The sequence below is a fragment of the Falco biarmicus genome, chromosome 5 (genome assembly GCF_023638135.1).
Source record: "Falco biarmicus isolate bFalBia1 chromosome 5, bFalBia1.pri, whole genome shotgun sequence".
NCBI classification, from domain to species: Eukaryota; Metazoa; Chordata; class Aves; order Falconiformes; family Falconidae; genus Falco; species Falco biarmicus.
The window spans coordinates 1,982,592-1,999,922 of NC_079292.1; the positions used below are offsets into that span (position 1 = coordinate 1,982,592).

Below are 17,331 nucleotides of genomic sequence, written 5' to 3' on the forward strand. Positions count from 1 at the left end.
AAAGCCTGATTATTTAAAAGGATATTCATCAGACTGCATTCCACTGTGTAACGACACCTTTCAGTCTGACACAGAAAAATTACTCCCTTTCTAATAGGTCACATTATCAACTGCAATTTATCTTTTGTTGTACAGTAACATTTACTCCCTCAAAGAAGGTACATGCACACAGCCCCCACTGTATTTTCTAAATATCAGTTTGAAATAAAATTTTCAAAAGGCTCTAATGGTTTAAGAGCCTACACTCTATTTGCAAAACTAACATAAGCACTTATTGACAAAAAACCCATGAAAATTCGGTGGGATATAGGTGATTTTGAAAACATTGCATGTTAGTAGTGGTTCACACCCTGACCACTAGCAAATCTACATGGAAGTGGCTTGATCTGAGTACTAAATATGTACCCAGAGGTAAAAAAAAAGGTTAAACACTGAAATACTTTGTTTTAAAGAGAAACCCCTTAAACATACTTACAAACTGTCAAACCTTCAAGGGCATTTTATTTGATATTTTATTATAATGAAAAATGACTGTAAACATCTCCCTTATTTCACATCAATTACAGAAAGGTGTTCTCAGAGTTCCCCTCATATTGAATTTGTTAATTCCAGGAGCTCATAAATTCAATATGTGGAGGATCTTCATGTTACAACATATCAGAACTGACATTCAGTTGCAAGAATATAAGCAAACAGCTTACTTCCCCAATCACAGCTGGGGAAAAAAAAAGTCCTTAAATAATGCAAAACATATTGCTTCACTCCAGAGTTTACAGTCCTTAAACGGAACTGGGTTTTCCTAAGGGTATGAAAGATTAAAAAACAAAAAAAAAAAACCAACAAAACAAAACAAAAAAACCCACAAAAAACCAAACATCACCACATAAACCTCTGGATTTCATCACTATTTGGCCATTGGAATGTTCTGTTTAGAAAAAGATAAAAAGTTACAGCATTCACAACAATATAAAAAGACAACTCCAGAAGTTGTCTATATAGAGATGGAAATGGAATATTAAGCCTGTATATTAAGAATGGCAAAATAAAGTAACGAAATTCTAGCAATTTTTGAGGAACTGTGACTGCTAATAAACATGTAAAATACATTAAGATCCAGAAGATTGATTTTGATTTTAGCATATCAACAAAACTCCAGCCCGCAAATATGTAGACTGGAACTAGTACATACTTTACAACCTCGTGTCTTTGGAAGACTTTTCTCCAGACGTAAAATGTATAATGTCTGTTATCTGCTAGTAAATACTTATGAACATAGGTAAATTTCCAGATCAGGAATAAAGAGATGACAGCCATTAAACAGTAATGCACAGGGTGCTTTCTTAATGACAGAAAGAATTTCCTGATTTTAGTAGGTGTCAATAAATGAGGGAATGAAAAAAAGACAGTAAAGGACAGAAAATAGAACAGCTGAGGAAAGTGCAAACAGGCTTCGTGGCTACTTCTGTCACCAACAACTATTCCACCATTGATGAAGACAAAACCAAAGAAAACAGTTACTAATATGATGTATGGCCATGTTAAACCAGTAAGTGTAATTAAGTTTTTAGGTGATATGAGATATGCGATAAGAAACTGCAGCAGTCTGATAAAATCTGAAAATGATCCTTTCCGGGAAGAAATCTTTTCATCTTTCTTTTTCTGTAACTCCGTCTTCCAGGCTTCATTTAGCTTCTCTGCAACAACGTTTCCAGCACAAAACACTGTCCACACAATATTTGTCTGACGAAACATGAAGCCACAAAATCCAAGGAGAGCTGAAGTTTTATGGTTACCATAAAGGCACATTAAATAGGCAAAGAGAGTAAAAAATACTGATCCTGGGTCCGTATAATAAAGGAACGTAAAGAAGTAAAGGGTGGGAAACATTGCAAGAGTTAATGCAGACAAGATTCTCAGGAAACCAGACACTGCCTAGAGAAGAAGCAGAAAAATGTGGTTAGCAATGTTCAATACAAAATAAATAAAAACTCAAAAAGTATCATTTTGAGAATTCCATTAAGACAATATAACATTTCTTATGTTCTTTGGCTGCATTCTGCACAAGCATGCATGCTATATTTTTGACAACCTCCGGCTACATTAATGCAGAGTGTCCGACTACACAATGTTAAAATGCAAACAAAAGTATGGAACATTATTACAGGCAAGTTAAAAATATGGCAATGAAAATACACCAACTTCTTCCATATGTCAGGTGTTCACATATTTGTGGAATTAAAATCATTGTGGGAGTATAATTGCTTCCGTACCTAGGATGAGAGCTGCACTAATGGGCAAAGAAAAAAAATAAATAAATGTTTTATAGCCCTGCAATCTCATCATCAGATTCTCTTTTATTTGTGAGACAGCAGAACACATCATTCTGTGCTTCTATTCTTGCCTCTTTTGAACACAGTCCACAGAGCAACCAGTTCCAATTTTCTAATCTTTGGTGCAGCTTTTACTCTTTAGTTTATCTACATTATAATTCATGAGTTAGAAAAAAACAACGTTAAAGACTGTAGGAAACAATGCAGTTAGTAACTCCTCCCAATTATCCCACCCACTACACGATACAATGCAATTCACAACATTAAAAAATATTGCATGATGTTTCTGAATGATGTAGCATGGGGTGAAACCTCCAGCCACCAGCTTACAGAAAAAAGGAATAGAGAAAATGCTGAATTCAAAGAAGTACCAACAATACAACTACATTTTCTAATGCTTAGACTATAGTCATGAAACCTTTTGTTTTCTTACATTTTTATTTCCACCTCCAAGCATAAAATTAAGTGTTCCAAAACTGGAAACAATTTATGGAATTCGACCCAATTCTGTATAGTCTTATCATGTGCTTAAACATGAAAATCCTCCTGTAAGAAAACACATCAGAAAAAATTTTCTTTATAGTAAAGGAATCCTTCCGTTATCAGGGAACAGGAAAATACGTTGTTATGGTTAAAAGTAAAAGTAAAGAAATTTACTAAACTGAAAGATTTTGAATAGGCCATTAACCACTGAAACAATTTACCGACCACAGTGGTGGATTCTCCACCGCTTTAAATATACAGTAGTCTTGCATCCAAGTTGAACAGTTAAGGACTGGATAGGTGGAGAGCTAGACAGGTCAAAACTGGCTGGATGGTTAACTTGTCACACTCTACCCAAATGAAAGTAACAACCAGAGTATCACAGGGATCTATACTGGGACCTGTCCTGTTTAACATCTTCATCAATGACTTGAAGGCAGCGAGAGTACACACTCAAGACTGCAGGTGACACTACACTGCGGGAACCAGGCAATATGCTGAAGAGCAGAGCTGCCATCCAGAGTGACCTAGACAAACTGGAGGAATGGGGCAACAGAAATACTAAGAAATTCAACAGGACAAATGCAAATGCCTGCACCTGGAATGGAAGAATTCCCCACGTTGATACAGGCTGAACATGGGAGTAGATGAGGAGTTGCTGCTCTGTGGAAAAAAGGACCTGGGGATCTTGGCAGATGGCGAGGTGAACATGAGACAGCAGCATGCCCTGTGACTAAGAAACAGCAATGCCCCCCTGGGCTGTATTAACAGCACAGCAGCAGATCAAGGCAAGTTATTATCCCTGTTAACTCTATTTGTTAGGCTGCACCTAGAATAGCACGTCCAATTTTGTGCCCTGTGATACAAAAAAAAGCATTAGTCAACTGGAGCAATGGCAGAGGGCCACCAAGAGAGCTGGGGGCTGAAGCGCATGCCCTGAGAGGCTGAGGGAGCTGGCCTTGTTCCGTCTGGAAAATGGATGGCTTGAGGGGGCCAACCCCCAATAGGTGGCCCCAACCCTGACCAACCTGATCTGACATCCAGGCTGGCCTGGGTTGGAAGGTGGACCTCCTAAGGTCCCTTCCAGCCTGAACCATTCTCCAATTCTTTCCAGCTTGAATTACTCTCCAGTTCTAAATATTGACATCAAACCTGGTACATTTCCAAAGAACAGATTTTAGTTTAAACACTGCTCACAGGGCTTCACTCAGGATTCAGTGGTTGAAATTCTGTGGAGAGTGTTAAGCAATTCCAACAAGATGAGCATTCAGACCTTTGGACAGTAAGTCTATATGCGTACTAATTTTCAATGGGACTAGTTATAGCTGTGAACAAGAGTGTTTTTAGATAATTGCACCCTGAGGAAAAAAAAAAAAAAAGACATAAAAAAAATTTAGAGAAAAGGACTCCTTGGACAAACTGGGAGTAGTACTTGCAGTTAAATAAAACTGCGGACAGATCACATATGTAGTGAAGTGAACATACACTGAGCCATCAAAATTGCTTGTACAAGCACATACAATTATTCTCCTTTTATCGTACCTTATTTCTCTGATGGATCTTGAACAGAAGTAAATACAGTAAATAGAAGTTCCCAGCACTGAAAAGGAGGTTAATAAACCTAAGCATCCCCGCAGAGCACACCACGCTTCCCGTCCACCCGAAGAGCCATGCCGCGGGCTTCACTACTCCCACTGAGACCAGGTACAAGCCCGGGAGCGTGGTGATCATGGGGTCCCACTGGAAAACGGAGAGAGAAACAAGGTTATGGAGGTCCTACCACACAAAAAAGGGACCAGCAGTGGGTTACAATACACCATCCCTATCCATGCCCCTTTTTGTTAGCTTGGATGTTTAGCGAATTTCTGGCCTTTGGCGGAAGATTTTGAACACTTTGCAATCTGCCCAGTGCACCCCTGAGCCACCAAGTAATGGAAAGCAGAAACCACTGCTTTCAGTGTACAAGGTGTTTTCAAAGAAAGCACTTTGTACAACAAGAACCACAAACCATAGAATCATTTAGGTTAGAAACGACTTTAAGATTATCAAGTCCAACTGCTAACCCAGGACTGCCAAGTCCAACACTAAACCATATTGCCAAGCACTGCATCTACACATTTTTTAAGCACCTCCAAGGATGGTGATTCCACCACCTCCCCGGGCAGCCTGTTCCAATACCTGACCACCCTTTCAGGGAAAAAATTTTTCCTAATATCCAACATAAACCTCCTGTGGCACAGCTTGAGGCAGTGTTCTCTTGTCCTGTTGCTTGTTATCTGGGAGAAGAGACCGACCCCCCCTGCCTACAGCCCCTGTCAGGGAGTTGCAGAGAGCAGTGAGGTCCCCCCTGAGCCTCCTCCTCTCCAGGCTGAACCACCCCAGCTCCCTCGGCTGCTCCTGACAGGGCTTGTGCCCCAGAACCTTCACCAGCCTTGCTGCCCCTCTCTGGACACACTCCAGTGCCTCAATGTCTGTCTTGCACTGAGGGGCCCAAAACTGAGTTATCTTTCCAAAGCGCCCAGGCCGTTCACAGAAATCGCCGACCCTGACCGGCAAACGCGAGCCGGGCCGGCTCCCGCGCAGCACCTGGAGGAAGCGGCCGTGGCAGTAGGCCTGCGCCTGGGGGACGTGGAAGGCCTCGTCCATGTAGGGCCCGCGCTGGCGGCGGTTGATGGCCGCGAAGAGCAGACACGAAAGCAGGAAGGCGCCGCTCATGGCGGCGGAGAAGCCGTAGGCCTCGGAGCGATCCATGCCGCCGCCGCGCCGGCCGGGAAGGGCCCGCCCTTCCGGGAAAGGCTGGGCGCAGGGAGGCGGGGCCTGGCAGCGTGGGGCCGCGGCGGAGGCGCTCGCCGAGCGGCGGCGGTGAGGGCCGGGGGGGGGCGCGGCGGCGGTGAGGGCCGGGCCGGGCCGGGCCGGGCCGGGCCGGGCGGGAGGAGCCAGGCGGCGGCGGTGGCTCCTGGCGGCGCGGAGGGGCGAGCGGCGCGGCGGCGCGGGCGGAGGGCCGGGCTGCCTGGGGCCGCCGTGTGCGGGTTCCCCCTCAGGAGGCGTTGAAACCCCCCTGTGCAGGGTCACCGCGGTCGTGCCTTGTGCGGGCGAGGGGCGGGTGCGCCTGTGTGAGCGCCGCTGCGGCGGAGGCCGCGGGCCCGGCGCGGCGCCATGGACCTCACGCACCGGCTGGAGCTGTTCCCGGGCTGCAGCGTGACCCTCCTCCTCTTCAACCACGTGAAAAACGCCGCTGCGCTGAGGAAAGGAGCCATGGACGGGTCCATTGAAGGCGCGTTAATAAACCCCGCCATGGTGAGCGAGTGCCTGTGCCGGCCGGTCTGCGGTGCTGCGGTACCGCGGCGGAGGCGGCGTGGAAATCCTCCGCTGAGGGACCCTGCGAAAAACGGGGCGCAGTCCCCTCACAGCAGCTGCCATACACCTGCTTCGCTTTCTCTGCACAAATGCCCCTGCTTCGACTGCATTACGGTGTCCACAAGGCGAGGGCTCCTTCCTCTATGCAAGGGAAGGAGCCTTGGCAAGGTTGGCCAGAACAACTGTCACCTTGATTGCCTTCACGCCCTACTTGGTGGAGCTGTTTGGAGCTTCCACCTGTAAAACGTAGTACTAATTGCTTAATGCTGTCCAAAATATACTATTTGGAGCCTTTGTTCTGGTTTAAACCCGTAACTAGTTTTTGAATGTAGTCTTATTTTGTTAGAATCAGCAAAGCGGTAATGCAGGAAGAGGGGGGAAAATAATCTGATCAGACAGAGGATTCATTAAAATGATTCTTTTTTCAAAGATTTCAGTAACCTGATTGAGAGAGTGTAATCTTTATGTCACGTTTTACCCCATGCAGGAAATAATCACATTGACTTTGGAAGAGCAAGAATTGCTAGAATAGCTAGCAGAATACTGTTTTGCTCACTTCTGCGATTGCAGACTTGGGCTATCAAAATTATGGGGTCACAATTTTTTCAGAGTTCAAAATAGTATGTTAAATTTCCATTTAACTTACTCTGTTGTGTTTTACAGGTTGTAGATCCTTTTCAAGTTCTTGTGGCGGCCAACAAAGCAGTTCATCTATACAAGATAGGTAAAATGAAGACCAGAACTCTCTATGCAGAAATTATTTTCAGCCTTTCACCAAACAACAATGTAAGATTTACTGATTAAATGTCTTTTTTTGCCAGAGAAGCTTATTAACATCCATGCAGCCAAACTAAATACATGCATTCACTTTACGTGGCTACTAACAGAAGCTACTGTTAGTTTAATAGCACTAACATGCTGTTCTCTCTTGTAGCTTGTCAGAATTCCATTAATGTAGAACATGTGTCAGTTTATACCCCTGCTTTATTTTGATCCAGTAACTGAAAAGGTTGCTTATATGTAGTGAGAAAGTGTTTTGTAATATTCTGATGTTTTCCATCTTTTATTAGATTTCAGATGCATTTAAAAAGTTTGGCATTTCAGACAGTGACACAGCAGTACTCATTGTTCTGGTTGTGGACAGAGAAAAACCTGTAAATCTGGAAGATATTGCATCTCAGGTAGAAGGCCAACAGGTTTCTCTAGATGAACTCCCCCAGCTAACAGACACTGCCAAAGTTAAAAAGGTATGTAGCCAAAAGAAATGACTGGCGTAGAGAAAACAGATAGTTTATTTAGTTGTCTGATGAAATATCAATGGACATAAGAAACTTAGGGTCTGTATTTCTTTAACACAACCGGAAACTTGTTTTAAGTGAACCTTGATTATTTCTTTCTTAAATATTTTTTTTTTACTTGAAAAAAGTTCTAGTTGCCACACCCTGACATCACAAATTTTAAGTCTTCAAATTCTTAACATTGTCAGGAAGTCAGAACGTCAAAATAAATTCCAGATTGCTGCCTGCCATTCAGGCACTTCTGCTTCCTGTTTTCTCAAGTGAATATCAATTTAATTAAAAATAACATTTTTAGTCCTGAACAGTTTCATAATCTTAAGCACAGAAATAGTCCCAGCATGGGTGGCTAAAATAAAAATGTGTTGATTAGCTGCTAGGAGTGTGTTAGGGAATGTGTGCTTTTAATAGATTACCATATGCTAGTTAGGTATCTTGAAGCATATGTGTTTCACTTGATAAAGTTCAAGTAACTTCAGTCATCTTGATCATGTCCTTCAAAGTAATGATGGGAGACAATCAAATTGGACAAATCATAGCATATTACATGTGGAGCTAAAAAGGCTGCTTTCATTCAATTTCTTAGCTTTCCTTTATGTCTTGCAGTTTCAGAACTTGCTTCGTTCCTTAGTCCCAATTTTCTTTTGCAGTCATGCCAAGACAGGAATTTCCAATTTAAAAAGTGGGGGAGAGGGGGAAAATCTTTTCTTGTGTACACGATTTTGGAAGATACGTGATCACTTTTTTCTTCCTTATATAGCTTTTATTTTTTTCTTGTTCTTTTTTTCTGCAGATGTACAAAATTACTCCACAAGAAGAAAAAATTGGCACCTTATTGGATAGTATTGTTTGCAGAATGTCAACTAAAGATGTTTTATGAAAATGTGGAAATAAATTCTTTTAAAGGAAAAAGAGGGCTTTTTAAGATGTAAAAACACTTCATTGCAGTTCGTCTTGTGTTTCAGAGGAAGTGGTACTGAGTAGTTTGATGACATCTGAGCTTTAACCATAAATGAGCAGGCTTTGATACGGGGGCAATCTGAGCAGTGTTCTAAGCACAAGAGAGCAACTCTGCTGTGCAAAGCAGAATTTGCCATTGGAATTTCTGTCCAATTTCTTAACAAGAACTTTTGCCAGTACCTTAAGTTGACCATAAACAGAAGGCTTGGAAATGTGTACTTATGTTGCTCCTGCATCCGATGTCTTGCTAGTCCCAGATAGGATTCAAACATTGTAAGTCATTTTTACTAACCTTGCCTCGATTTATTTTGTTTGGCACCCCTGATGAATACTACTGACGATACTACTGCCGAAAAAGGTGTCTCTGTGGCATGAAGTATTGCTGATGGACTACAAAAAGGAAAGTTTCCATAAACTATCAGCAGTGCCTCCCTCTTCCTGCCAATGGGATAGTCACTGCCCACCCTTTGGGAACTGGGAGGGGCGGGAGGGTCACCATGACAGCCAGGTGCAGGCAGAGTGGAGCTGGGACGTGTAGAACAATGAACAAGGTCAGCGTGTATGAGACGATGCTCTGGTGGTGGTAGCACCTGACAGTCCGATATCATCAGTACAGTGTACTGCTGGGGTACTGGTGTTTTGTTGTGGTGCTTCAGTATTGGCGTTAAGGGATAATGAGAAGTGCTTTTACTTCGTAACACTGAGTTATGCATGATGATGTTGACTTCCTAGGACCGTGTTCCAGGTACAAAATTCACAGAGAAATTTGCACCATAGATCTGTTCGCTTAAATTGTTGATAAAGCTTACATAGCATTCTGAAAGGATCATTGCAGTCGTTAAAGCAGTGTCAGGAAAGGCCATCAAAGGGAACTAAAAAGAATATTGATTTCTAATAGTCACCAGGTCCAACAGCCCTGCGTGGGTATCATTTAATCACATGCAGGCATCTTGTTTAAGAAAAATTACTGTCCTAATTAGGTAGAAATCCATACTGATTGTTACTGTTATGCGGTATTGTTTTTCTGGTACTTGTGTAAAACTGTGTATCTGTGCCCATTTTTGGTGGTTTTTTCCCTAATGTTCTCTGAGCTATTACGATTTGTGTACTTAAAAGATATTTGGAAGAGTACGCCCCAGATTCTTACACATAGTGTTTGGGAACACAAAATAGATTTTGGGGGAGAGGCAAGTCTGAGTTAGAGTTGAAATGTTCTCCGCTACAGCAAACAGACCAGCAAACTGATACATAGACCTAGTATTGTCTGTGTTTCTGTGTTTAATATGGAAATCCCTAGCTTTTGTTTTGCATTTTGATTTTGGTTGTATTTTCCCTTGATTAAAACACAGTAGTACAAATACCGTCCTTTCCCTTCATTAAAGCATAGTAGTACAAATACCGTCCTTTTCTAACCAACCAAATCAATGGCAAAATACTTGCCAAGTACCAAAGGCATTTACAAGGTTTATCAAAAGAAATTGTTCAGGAGAAATGGCTGTGCTGATTTCTTGTTTTAAAGGTGGTTTTACAGAATGTATCATCCTCTCCGAAGGGAAACATGAAGCAGTAGTAAAAAATGGAGCTTGGAAGGGCGTGAGCCTTTTGAAATATAATGTGTAACATCAACATGTGGGAATGACCATGGAAAATAAAAGACTTGCTTTCCTTTTCTGATAGTCCATTCGGTACATGGAGAATATCATCAGATTTGTTGGCTGAACTGCTGACGTTAGTTTTGGTAGCTTAAAATAACAGCAGACGGGTATGCTTAAACCACAGCCTTTTTTGAACATGAGTAAAACATCAGTCTGTTCTGTTTAATATAGGAGAATAATAAAAAGATCACTGTGTAACAATTGGTACAGAAGTTACAAACAGAAATAGTCTGTTTCATCAGTGTAGAGACAGTAAATAGTTTGTTACTGTTGACAGGAGTTAAATTATGAAATTGTGATTTACTGTGCCACCCAAATGAGCTGTTTTCATGGGTACTGTTACTGGAAATTGTTTCGGGAGCTGAAGCCTCCATAGTATCATTCAGTCAGGCAGATGATTTGGGTCTGTTGACAGTGAAGACTATGCCATTGCCCTGCCAGACCACAGTTTTCCCATAGTCCTAGTTGCATCATCTTAAGTTAAACAAATTATTTACAAAAAAATGGTAATAAATGTAGATTTTTTTGACCCTCCAAAGTTATGCTTGTCTTTCTGAACACATTAAAAAATAGTAAATGTGGACCTACAAGGTTACTGTTAAATCAACCACCATTGTTTCCCAGCAAAGCAAAAGTTTAGGGCAAAAAGACAGGTTTTTCAATAAATTTGTTCTGCTGCTGTCTCCTCTGAGCTTTCATACCTCATCTCCTCTATCACAAGGTGGAAGAGCGGAAGCTGAAGCATTTTCAATACCTTATTTGGATCTCCAGTGCTTCAGAGGCTTGATTATACCTGCAGGATTTATAAATTTAACAACCAAGTCCAAAAGTATGATGTGTGGTCAGTTGTTCTAGCTCTTTTTTGGTTGTTGGGTTTTTTTTTATTTTTAGATGGGGTCATATATTTGGGGGTTTTTTGCCTGTGATGCCTTTTTAACATTGTGTATATGACAAAAATTGAGCAAAACCAGCAGCCTGTGCTTCTGAAAGCCAATGACAAAAACCTCGTCCACCACAGAACTCGCTCTCCTGCTTGAATAGTTTGCAGTACATTAGTTTCTTATGAAAAAAGCCACAAACAAACAAACAAAAAAAACACTCCAAAAAAAAAAGAGACCAGGTCAGCAAGGAAGAGACTGTACAAAGCTATCTTTTACAATGGACTTTGTAATATGGAGTAAAGCCAGCAGGCTGTTGCTGTTTGAGTCAAAGACAGTCTGCAAGCTTTCAGCTCAGGTAGTTCTGATGCATGTCCAAACTGCTGGCCTGTCCATCACAGAACAGGTATCCCTCTGGGCGTGCCGCAGGAATGGGGAAATGTACTCAAGGAAAACTTGCCCACCCTGTCATGACGGAGGCAGTCATCCTTCCCTCGGGGTGGACATCCAGTAGCACACCAGGATTTGCCAGCAGCCCTCAACTGCGGGCTGGTGCGTGTCTCCCGGTTGGGGGAGTATATGTTTGGCACATGGCAAATCTCTACGGTGATGTGAAAGGGACAGTCAGAGGTTCTGCAGGGAAAAAGAGAAGCAGAGGGTAGGCTGCCTGGCACCAGGATGAGTCCTGAGTGCTCTGCTGCCACATCTGCAGGCCACCATGACGAAGGTGGCAGCAGAAGCGATGCAAGTTCACTGATCTGGCAGCTCAATTTATGAGCTGTAGCCTGTGCATCTCTGAGCTGTGTGTTTAGTATTAGTGAAATATGTGTTTCTAAAAGCTATGTACGTTAGAACAAGAGCCAGTCCGATCTACAAAATCTTAAGCAAAGGCAAAGTCCACGTTAGCACCTGTTGCAGGAGTGAATTCCCCTCACTGTTAAGTGTGCCTCCCTCCCCAGCTCTGTTCACTGGCTTCCTTCCTTCTGTCATCCTGAGATGCTTTTACCTGTCTGCTTTTACTTCCAAAGCCCTTCACAGTTCACATTGGTCTCCTATAGCCTCAGCTTACCCTTTTGCCTTGTGTTTTCAGAGCAGCACCTGCAGGCCTCCTTCTGTGCCTACTTCAGCTAGGGCAATCTCCCTTTACCCTTTTCAAAATGAGTGATTATTCAGTACCGCTCTTTGATCCATTGTCAAAATTCCCTCTCTCCTGCAAAAGCTTTGATGACTGTAAGTTTCCAGCATGCTGAGGCCATTGCCTATCATGCAGCCCCAATTGCCTGGGGTTTTTCGTACTACTGTCAGAATGTCTAAATCCCTTTCTCTTGTTGTGCACTTCAATGATACGTTACAAGGGAGGGACCATCCTTTTGCTTTCACTTGCAGTATTAGTTCATGCTATATGGTTTATGACTGGGGTCCCTACCTCCTATGACAACGTATTTAATGTGCTAATCATCCATTTTTTAATTATTATTCCTTTGTATGCTGTTCTTCAGAGAGCATCATCAAAGCTTTGCTCCCATGTTAAAGCATGACGAGGAGGTATCTTAGCAAGGGTGTGTGCCCAAGTCAGGTAACACTGGCAGAGTGCTGCACAGATACCGGAACGCTGATTCCAGCACCCACACCTGCCCATGGAGAGCTGACACAGGCATCTCTGGTGCTACCCTGTGCTTTGTAAACACTCCTTGAGGTATGCCACGTAGGTCTTTCCAGAAACATTTCCGTTTATGTAGCCCTCCTGATTATGGATGGATACCAAAATGGGGTACACGACACTTACAAGGATTGTGTTGCCCACAGGTACTTTGTAACTACAAACATATATCTGTCTGTTCCTAAGTGTTCAAAATGTCTTGCAGCTCTTCTCTGTTGGACATTGGGTTTTAGTTTAGGCAATGATGAAATTTGGGTTTAAGCTGAGTTTAAGCTCCAAAGGCTTGGACGACTCTTCCCAATGGCCACTGCCCCTCAAGAGTTGCCAGTCCATTAACCCAAGCTCATCAGGAGTAGACAACCATATAATTAACAAAGAGTTTAACAGAGACTGCCAACTGGCAGTATTTCCAGCAAGTTTGCAGGTTTTCTGATTGGAGTTACTTCCCTGAAAAAGTGAGAGTATGGAATGTCGCCCATCAAGGTTGGGCTGGTGTATGTAGAGGTTGTTACTGCCATGAGGTATTAATGAATTACGGAAAAGCAAGCAGCACTTGAGGATGAATTAAATATATTGGTACAAGATTGAAGACTGAGCCAGGTGGTTCTGCAACAAAGGATGCTTACAAATACAGTTTATTTCATGGTTTTATTCCTGAGTTTATAAAAGCATTACTGTAAGTTAAAAATACACAGATGCCAGTCCCACATAAACTCTCTTCAGCAACAGAGATGAGAATTTGACTTGTTCGGAGGTCTTCCTTTGCCTGAGGGACAGCTGCTTTTATTGACTTTCTTCTTCCTATGTTGTTGTGACATGGCAGATTATTTGCCTGCTTACAGTGTGTGTTTTACCATGGACAGGTGATCTTAGCAGAGGTAGAGACTGGACAACTTCAGTTCAAAAATGGAAAGCTGGGGTGGATATACAAAACACTGACCAATAAAAACATAAGTTGAACTCTTCTTACTAGCATATTGTGCTTAAAGTTTCATATACATGCGAAGGGTAATCTAAACACGTGTACAGTGAAAACAGGTATATTCATGTTCTGTACATTCCCTATTAAATTACTTCACAGATTCAGTTCCACAAGTAGCAATAGTTTAAGCAGTTAAGGACACTGCAATATGCTGAGACCATTATTTTTTTTACCTCCTGAGTATAGATAATCGACACAAATATTCCTTTAAATATTTGACAAAGAAAGCACGTTGCTGCTAGAAGGATGAATCCTTTCTTGACCAGGCTCCCCAAATTGCCGTTAGAAGGATCATGACAATCACTGTGTAAAGGGTATGGACTGTAGCAAGATCATCTCCGTGCTGGTGCTTGAACGCAGAGGTGCTGTGCCAGTTCTCACTTTTGTTCCCATGGGTTTTCTGTCTGTGAGCACGGAGAGAATGTATCCTGCCATAACAACAAGCAAGATCAAGATTAAAATTTATTCTTTTTTATTAACATTTCAATAGTGTTTATAATGAAGTCCTGAGTGTGCCTGGTACCATTGACTAGATTTGGGAAAAAGCTCTTCAAACTGGATGGGGCTAATCAAGTAATTTCCATAATTGGAAATGCAAAACATCTACCAGCCATTTGGTATTTCTCTCCCACTGACAGGCAGAGAGACTGGGTATGGGCTTGTTAGAGGACGCACAGTGCTCTTACTCTTCACTGTTGATACAGATCAGTTGTATGAGAAAAAACATACCCTTTCATTTCACATATTATGAAAGTGGCAGGGTTTTAAAAAAATTAGTAGTTTCCAAAGCTTTAATCCATGGAAATAAGCACAGTATATGCTATATGAACTTCGCATCCTGCTCCGATAATGTGTTTATATCTCTGCTCTTCAGAGGGGACTTCCCTCGGCATTCTGTGTCAAGGTGAAATTCATTATCCAAAGATAACAATCAGGAGTAACTACACAAAGTGTATCTGCAGAATTCTCTGGAGTAACATTTTACATTGCTTTGCCACCTTTCCCAAATGGTTTGAGAGTAGAAGTGTAAGCCTGTGGTAACTGACCTCCAGTTACTGTTAGCTCCACTGAAAATTGCCTCCTAAGCCCCACTGGGCCTGCTGCTTTTTTTTTTTGAAGAGAAAAAATTGTTGAATGTCCACATTTTCATCTGGACTGGAATGCCAAAAGGAAATCAATCAGCTTGTGATTTTCATGTAGCTTAGGAAAAGGTCTGAGAAGTATTAGATGTATTACAGCCTGGTTCATACATATTCCTGCTGTTATTATCACAGAAGAGTAAGAGTTACCAAAAATGTTACCACAGATACAGCTTAGAAGTAAAGAGCTTTTAAACACAAATTATATTTATATACTTATGAACATTTGGAATAGAGCTGTCAAAACCAATTCATTAAAAATGAAAGACTACGAAGTGCACTCTGCAAAAGGGAATTAATAAAACAGAAGTTCTGCAGCTGAGATTTTACAGAAAGTAGTTGCAGAATTACAAATACACATTTAACATTCGTATCAGGACAAGGGCTACCTTCTATCTAGTGTAACTGCAAATCAAGTAACGCAGTTCATGGTCATCTGGCAGCACCATGTGAAGACCATGACAGGAATATTCTGTCAGTAGTTTCCTTTCCTGTTGCTACCTGAGGGGAATGCAGTATGTGCAGCTTACCTCCTGGAAGCATTCATGGTGTTTTGGTGATTGGGTTCCCAATGCGTCAAATTTCTTCTTGCAGAGAGGAAAAACTCCTTTTTTATCCTCGTTTCTGTGCACAAGAGGAAAATCTTCACTCAGTACCAACAAAAATCATCTTTCTTCCAAGCCCACCAACTTGACCAACGCTATCTGGCAGCACTTGATATGTGTCAATCAAAGTTCTCAAATTACTGGTTTTCTAAAGCTGATTTTGACGTAGTTCTTCAAGAAATTCCCTGGAGCAGCTCACAAGGCAAGTAATGAGTAATCCCAATGACTGGCTTCTTTTAGATGCTGGGATCCCTTCTTATAAACAGTAGCTCACTGCTAAAGCGTTGCCAAATTCATAGCAACACAAGTAATGCACAGATGGAGGGTGCTAGTGATGAAAAATGCAGGATGAGCTGTAACTCAGAACTACTTTCTATTAGATCACAGGCTATTTTGGCATAAAACTTAGTTCCTTTCTACAATTGAAATTCGTTTAACTTGCCTGGAGTGAAATTTCAAGCCACCATCACTTAAACGAGCTCTAATGTTCCAACATTTCTATGAAAAAGTAGATGACTTCTGCAATAATATGTTGAATTTTATAACATAAATCATATTCAATAAGCAGTATATCAGCACAAAAGAAAGCATTTGGACATTTAGGGTTAGTAAGAAAGTCACATCTATCCTATTCTTCCCTGACCATCTGGAGCCATTAATTAACAAGAGGTTGTGCCAATGCAGAAGTTCTCTCACAAGTTGGGCATTGCATGATTAGCTGGGTTAATGGTGGTTTTAGTATAATAATTTCAATGGTCCAGTAACTATTTGTAGGGCTCGTAAATAAACATATTTGTAGTTTAGAAAAACAGGCCAAAGCCCTTCTTTCCCAAAACAAAAACATACTTGCATCATCTTTAAACTGTCAAAAAACCTAACCCCAAACCCAACATTATTTCTCATTTAATTGTTACTTTAAAGTTATTGTCACATATAATTGCTGTTAAGATAAACCTGAACTTGTAGTCCTGGTGCATTTTGCCTTTTCTTCACATACCATTATGCTTTTATATAAATACATTTGGTTCCTTTAGTTTAGTAAAACAATTAGCAATTTCCAAATGTGCCTTGGGATATCACTTACACTCCGGAAAATTAAGACTGAAGACTAAGCTTGTTTACTTATACTCTCAGCAGTCTTTTAATTTCATCAACATCATGACTGTTTTACAGAAACTGATTTGAGTCTCCATTTCCATTAAGCAAACTGGTTCTAAGTCTAGCACGTCAGTATGCATTTCAGTAGAACTGCACTTGCTGTTTACTTCTAATGGCTAAGTAAAACTGTGTCAATGAAATCAGTGGAGCTACTGAGGACGTGATACCATTCTTCATTATTAGTAATATATTAAATATAGAAAAATAGAAATATTACAATGACCTGGAGGAAGAAATTTGGACATCAGTAAAGAATTACTGACTTGAATCACTTCTAGCTTTTTCAGACCTAATCCTTAGAATATAGGCAGCTACAACTTTTGGATTCTGTTTTCTTAAATAACATCTACAGAGTGGTAGGTGGTGCAATAAAAGCTGTCCAGTGTCTTTTTCCTGTATTTTTTTAGTTTTCTTTATACAGCTCTTCTGTTTCAGTCCTAGGATCTGTAGCACTTACGGCCTGTTTGCTCCTTTCCCCATTAGTTTCATCTTGTTTTTCTGTTTCTTACAGACACTTTTACTTTTTGACTGAACTAAGCAAAAGGAGGTATGTGCAAGCCTGATCTCAAAAGTATGAGATTGTAGATTTTTGGTCATATAATACACTCTTGAGATCTCCCAACTTTTATTCTTCTAGCATTATTTTCTTTGTGGAATATGATCCTTTATCATGCACATGGACCCTTGCTCATCTTACTGAAAAAAAATTGCTGTTGAGCTATTAGTGGGACATTCTATAGGATAAAGCCATGCTAGAAAAGAGCAGTAAAAGTATAGAATTGAAATTTTTACATCAGTAATAGTAATTGAAGGATCCATGAGAAAAACA

At 41.2% G+C, this 17,331-nt stretch overlaps 2 protein-coding genes across 3 annotated transcripts; one reads left to right on the forward strand and one right to left on the reverse strand.

Moving 5' to 3' along the window:
• Positions 1 to 249: 249 nt before the first annotated feature.
• Positions 250 to 5,622, reverse strand: ALG10 (ALG10 alpha-1,2-glucosyltransferase). Of its 2 annotated transcripts, XM_056340692.1 has the most exons (4): positions 5,400 to 5,622; positions 4,356 to 4,553; positions 2,764 to 2,876; positions 1,830 to 1,932 (listed from the first exon to the last, which is right to left on the reverse strand). In XM_056340692.1, the coding sequence occupies exons 1-3, from the start codon at positions 5,562 to 5,564 to the stop codon at positions 2,859 to 2,861; spliced, it is 381 nt and encodes a 126-aa protein (XP_056196667.1). In that variant the 5' UTR covers positions 5,565 to 5,622; the 3' UTR covers positions 1,830 to 1,932; positions 2,764 to 2,858. The 2 variants fall into 2 exon arrangements, with proteins under 2 accessions (XP_056196666.1, XP_056196667.1); XM_056340691.1 differs by lacking the exon at positions 2,764 to 2,876 and having other exon boundaries at positions 250 to 1,932; positions 5,400 to 5,603.
• TPRKB (TP53RK binding protein) lies at positions 5,564 to 8,402 on the forward strand. The gene is made up of 5 exons (XM_056340693.1): positions 5,564 to 5,675; positions 5,880 to 6,110; positions 6,834 to 6,956; positions 7,241 to 7,417; positions 8,259 to 8,402. Exons 2-5 carry the CDS (start codon positions 5,970 to 5,972, stop codon positions 8,343 to 8,345), a joined length of 528 nt encoding a protein of 175 aa, XP_056196668.1. The 5' UTR covers positions 5,564 to 5,675; positions 5,880 to 5,969; the 3' UTR covers positions 8,346 to 8,402.
• Positions 8,403 to 17,331: the final 8,929 nt, after the last annotated feature.

Excerpts from the sequence above, each read along its gene's own strand:
- ALG10 (XM_056340691.1), bottom strand. The coding sequence starts at position 5,564 with ATGGATCGCTCCGAGGCCTACGGCTTCTCCGCCGCCATGAGCGGCGCC. Across the intron at positions 4,554-5,399 it reads GCCACGGCCGCTTCCTCCAG|TGGGACCCCATGATCACCAC; the intron begins GTGCTGCGCGGG and ends TCCGTTTTCCAG. Across the intron at positions 1,933-4,355 it reads AGATCCATCAGAGAAATAAG|GCAGTGTCTGGTTTCCTGAG; the intron begins GTACGATAAAAG and ends CTTCTTCTCTAG.
- TPRKB (XM_056340693.1), top strand. The coding sequence starts at position 5,970 with ATGGACCTCACGCACCGGCTGGAGCTGTTCCCGGGCTGCAGCGTGACC. Across the intron at positions 6,111-6,833 it reads CGTTAATAAACCCCGCCATG|GTTGTAGATCCTTTTCAAGT; the intron begins GTGAGCGAGTGC and ends TGTGTTTTACAG. Across the intron at positions 6,957-7,240 it reads GCCTTTCACCAAACAACAAT|ATTTCAGATGCATTTAAAAA; the intron begins GTAAGATTTACT and ends ATCTTTTATTAG.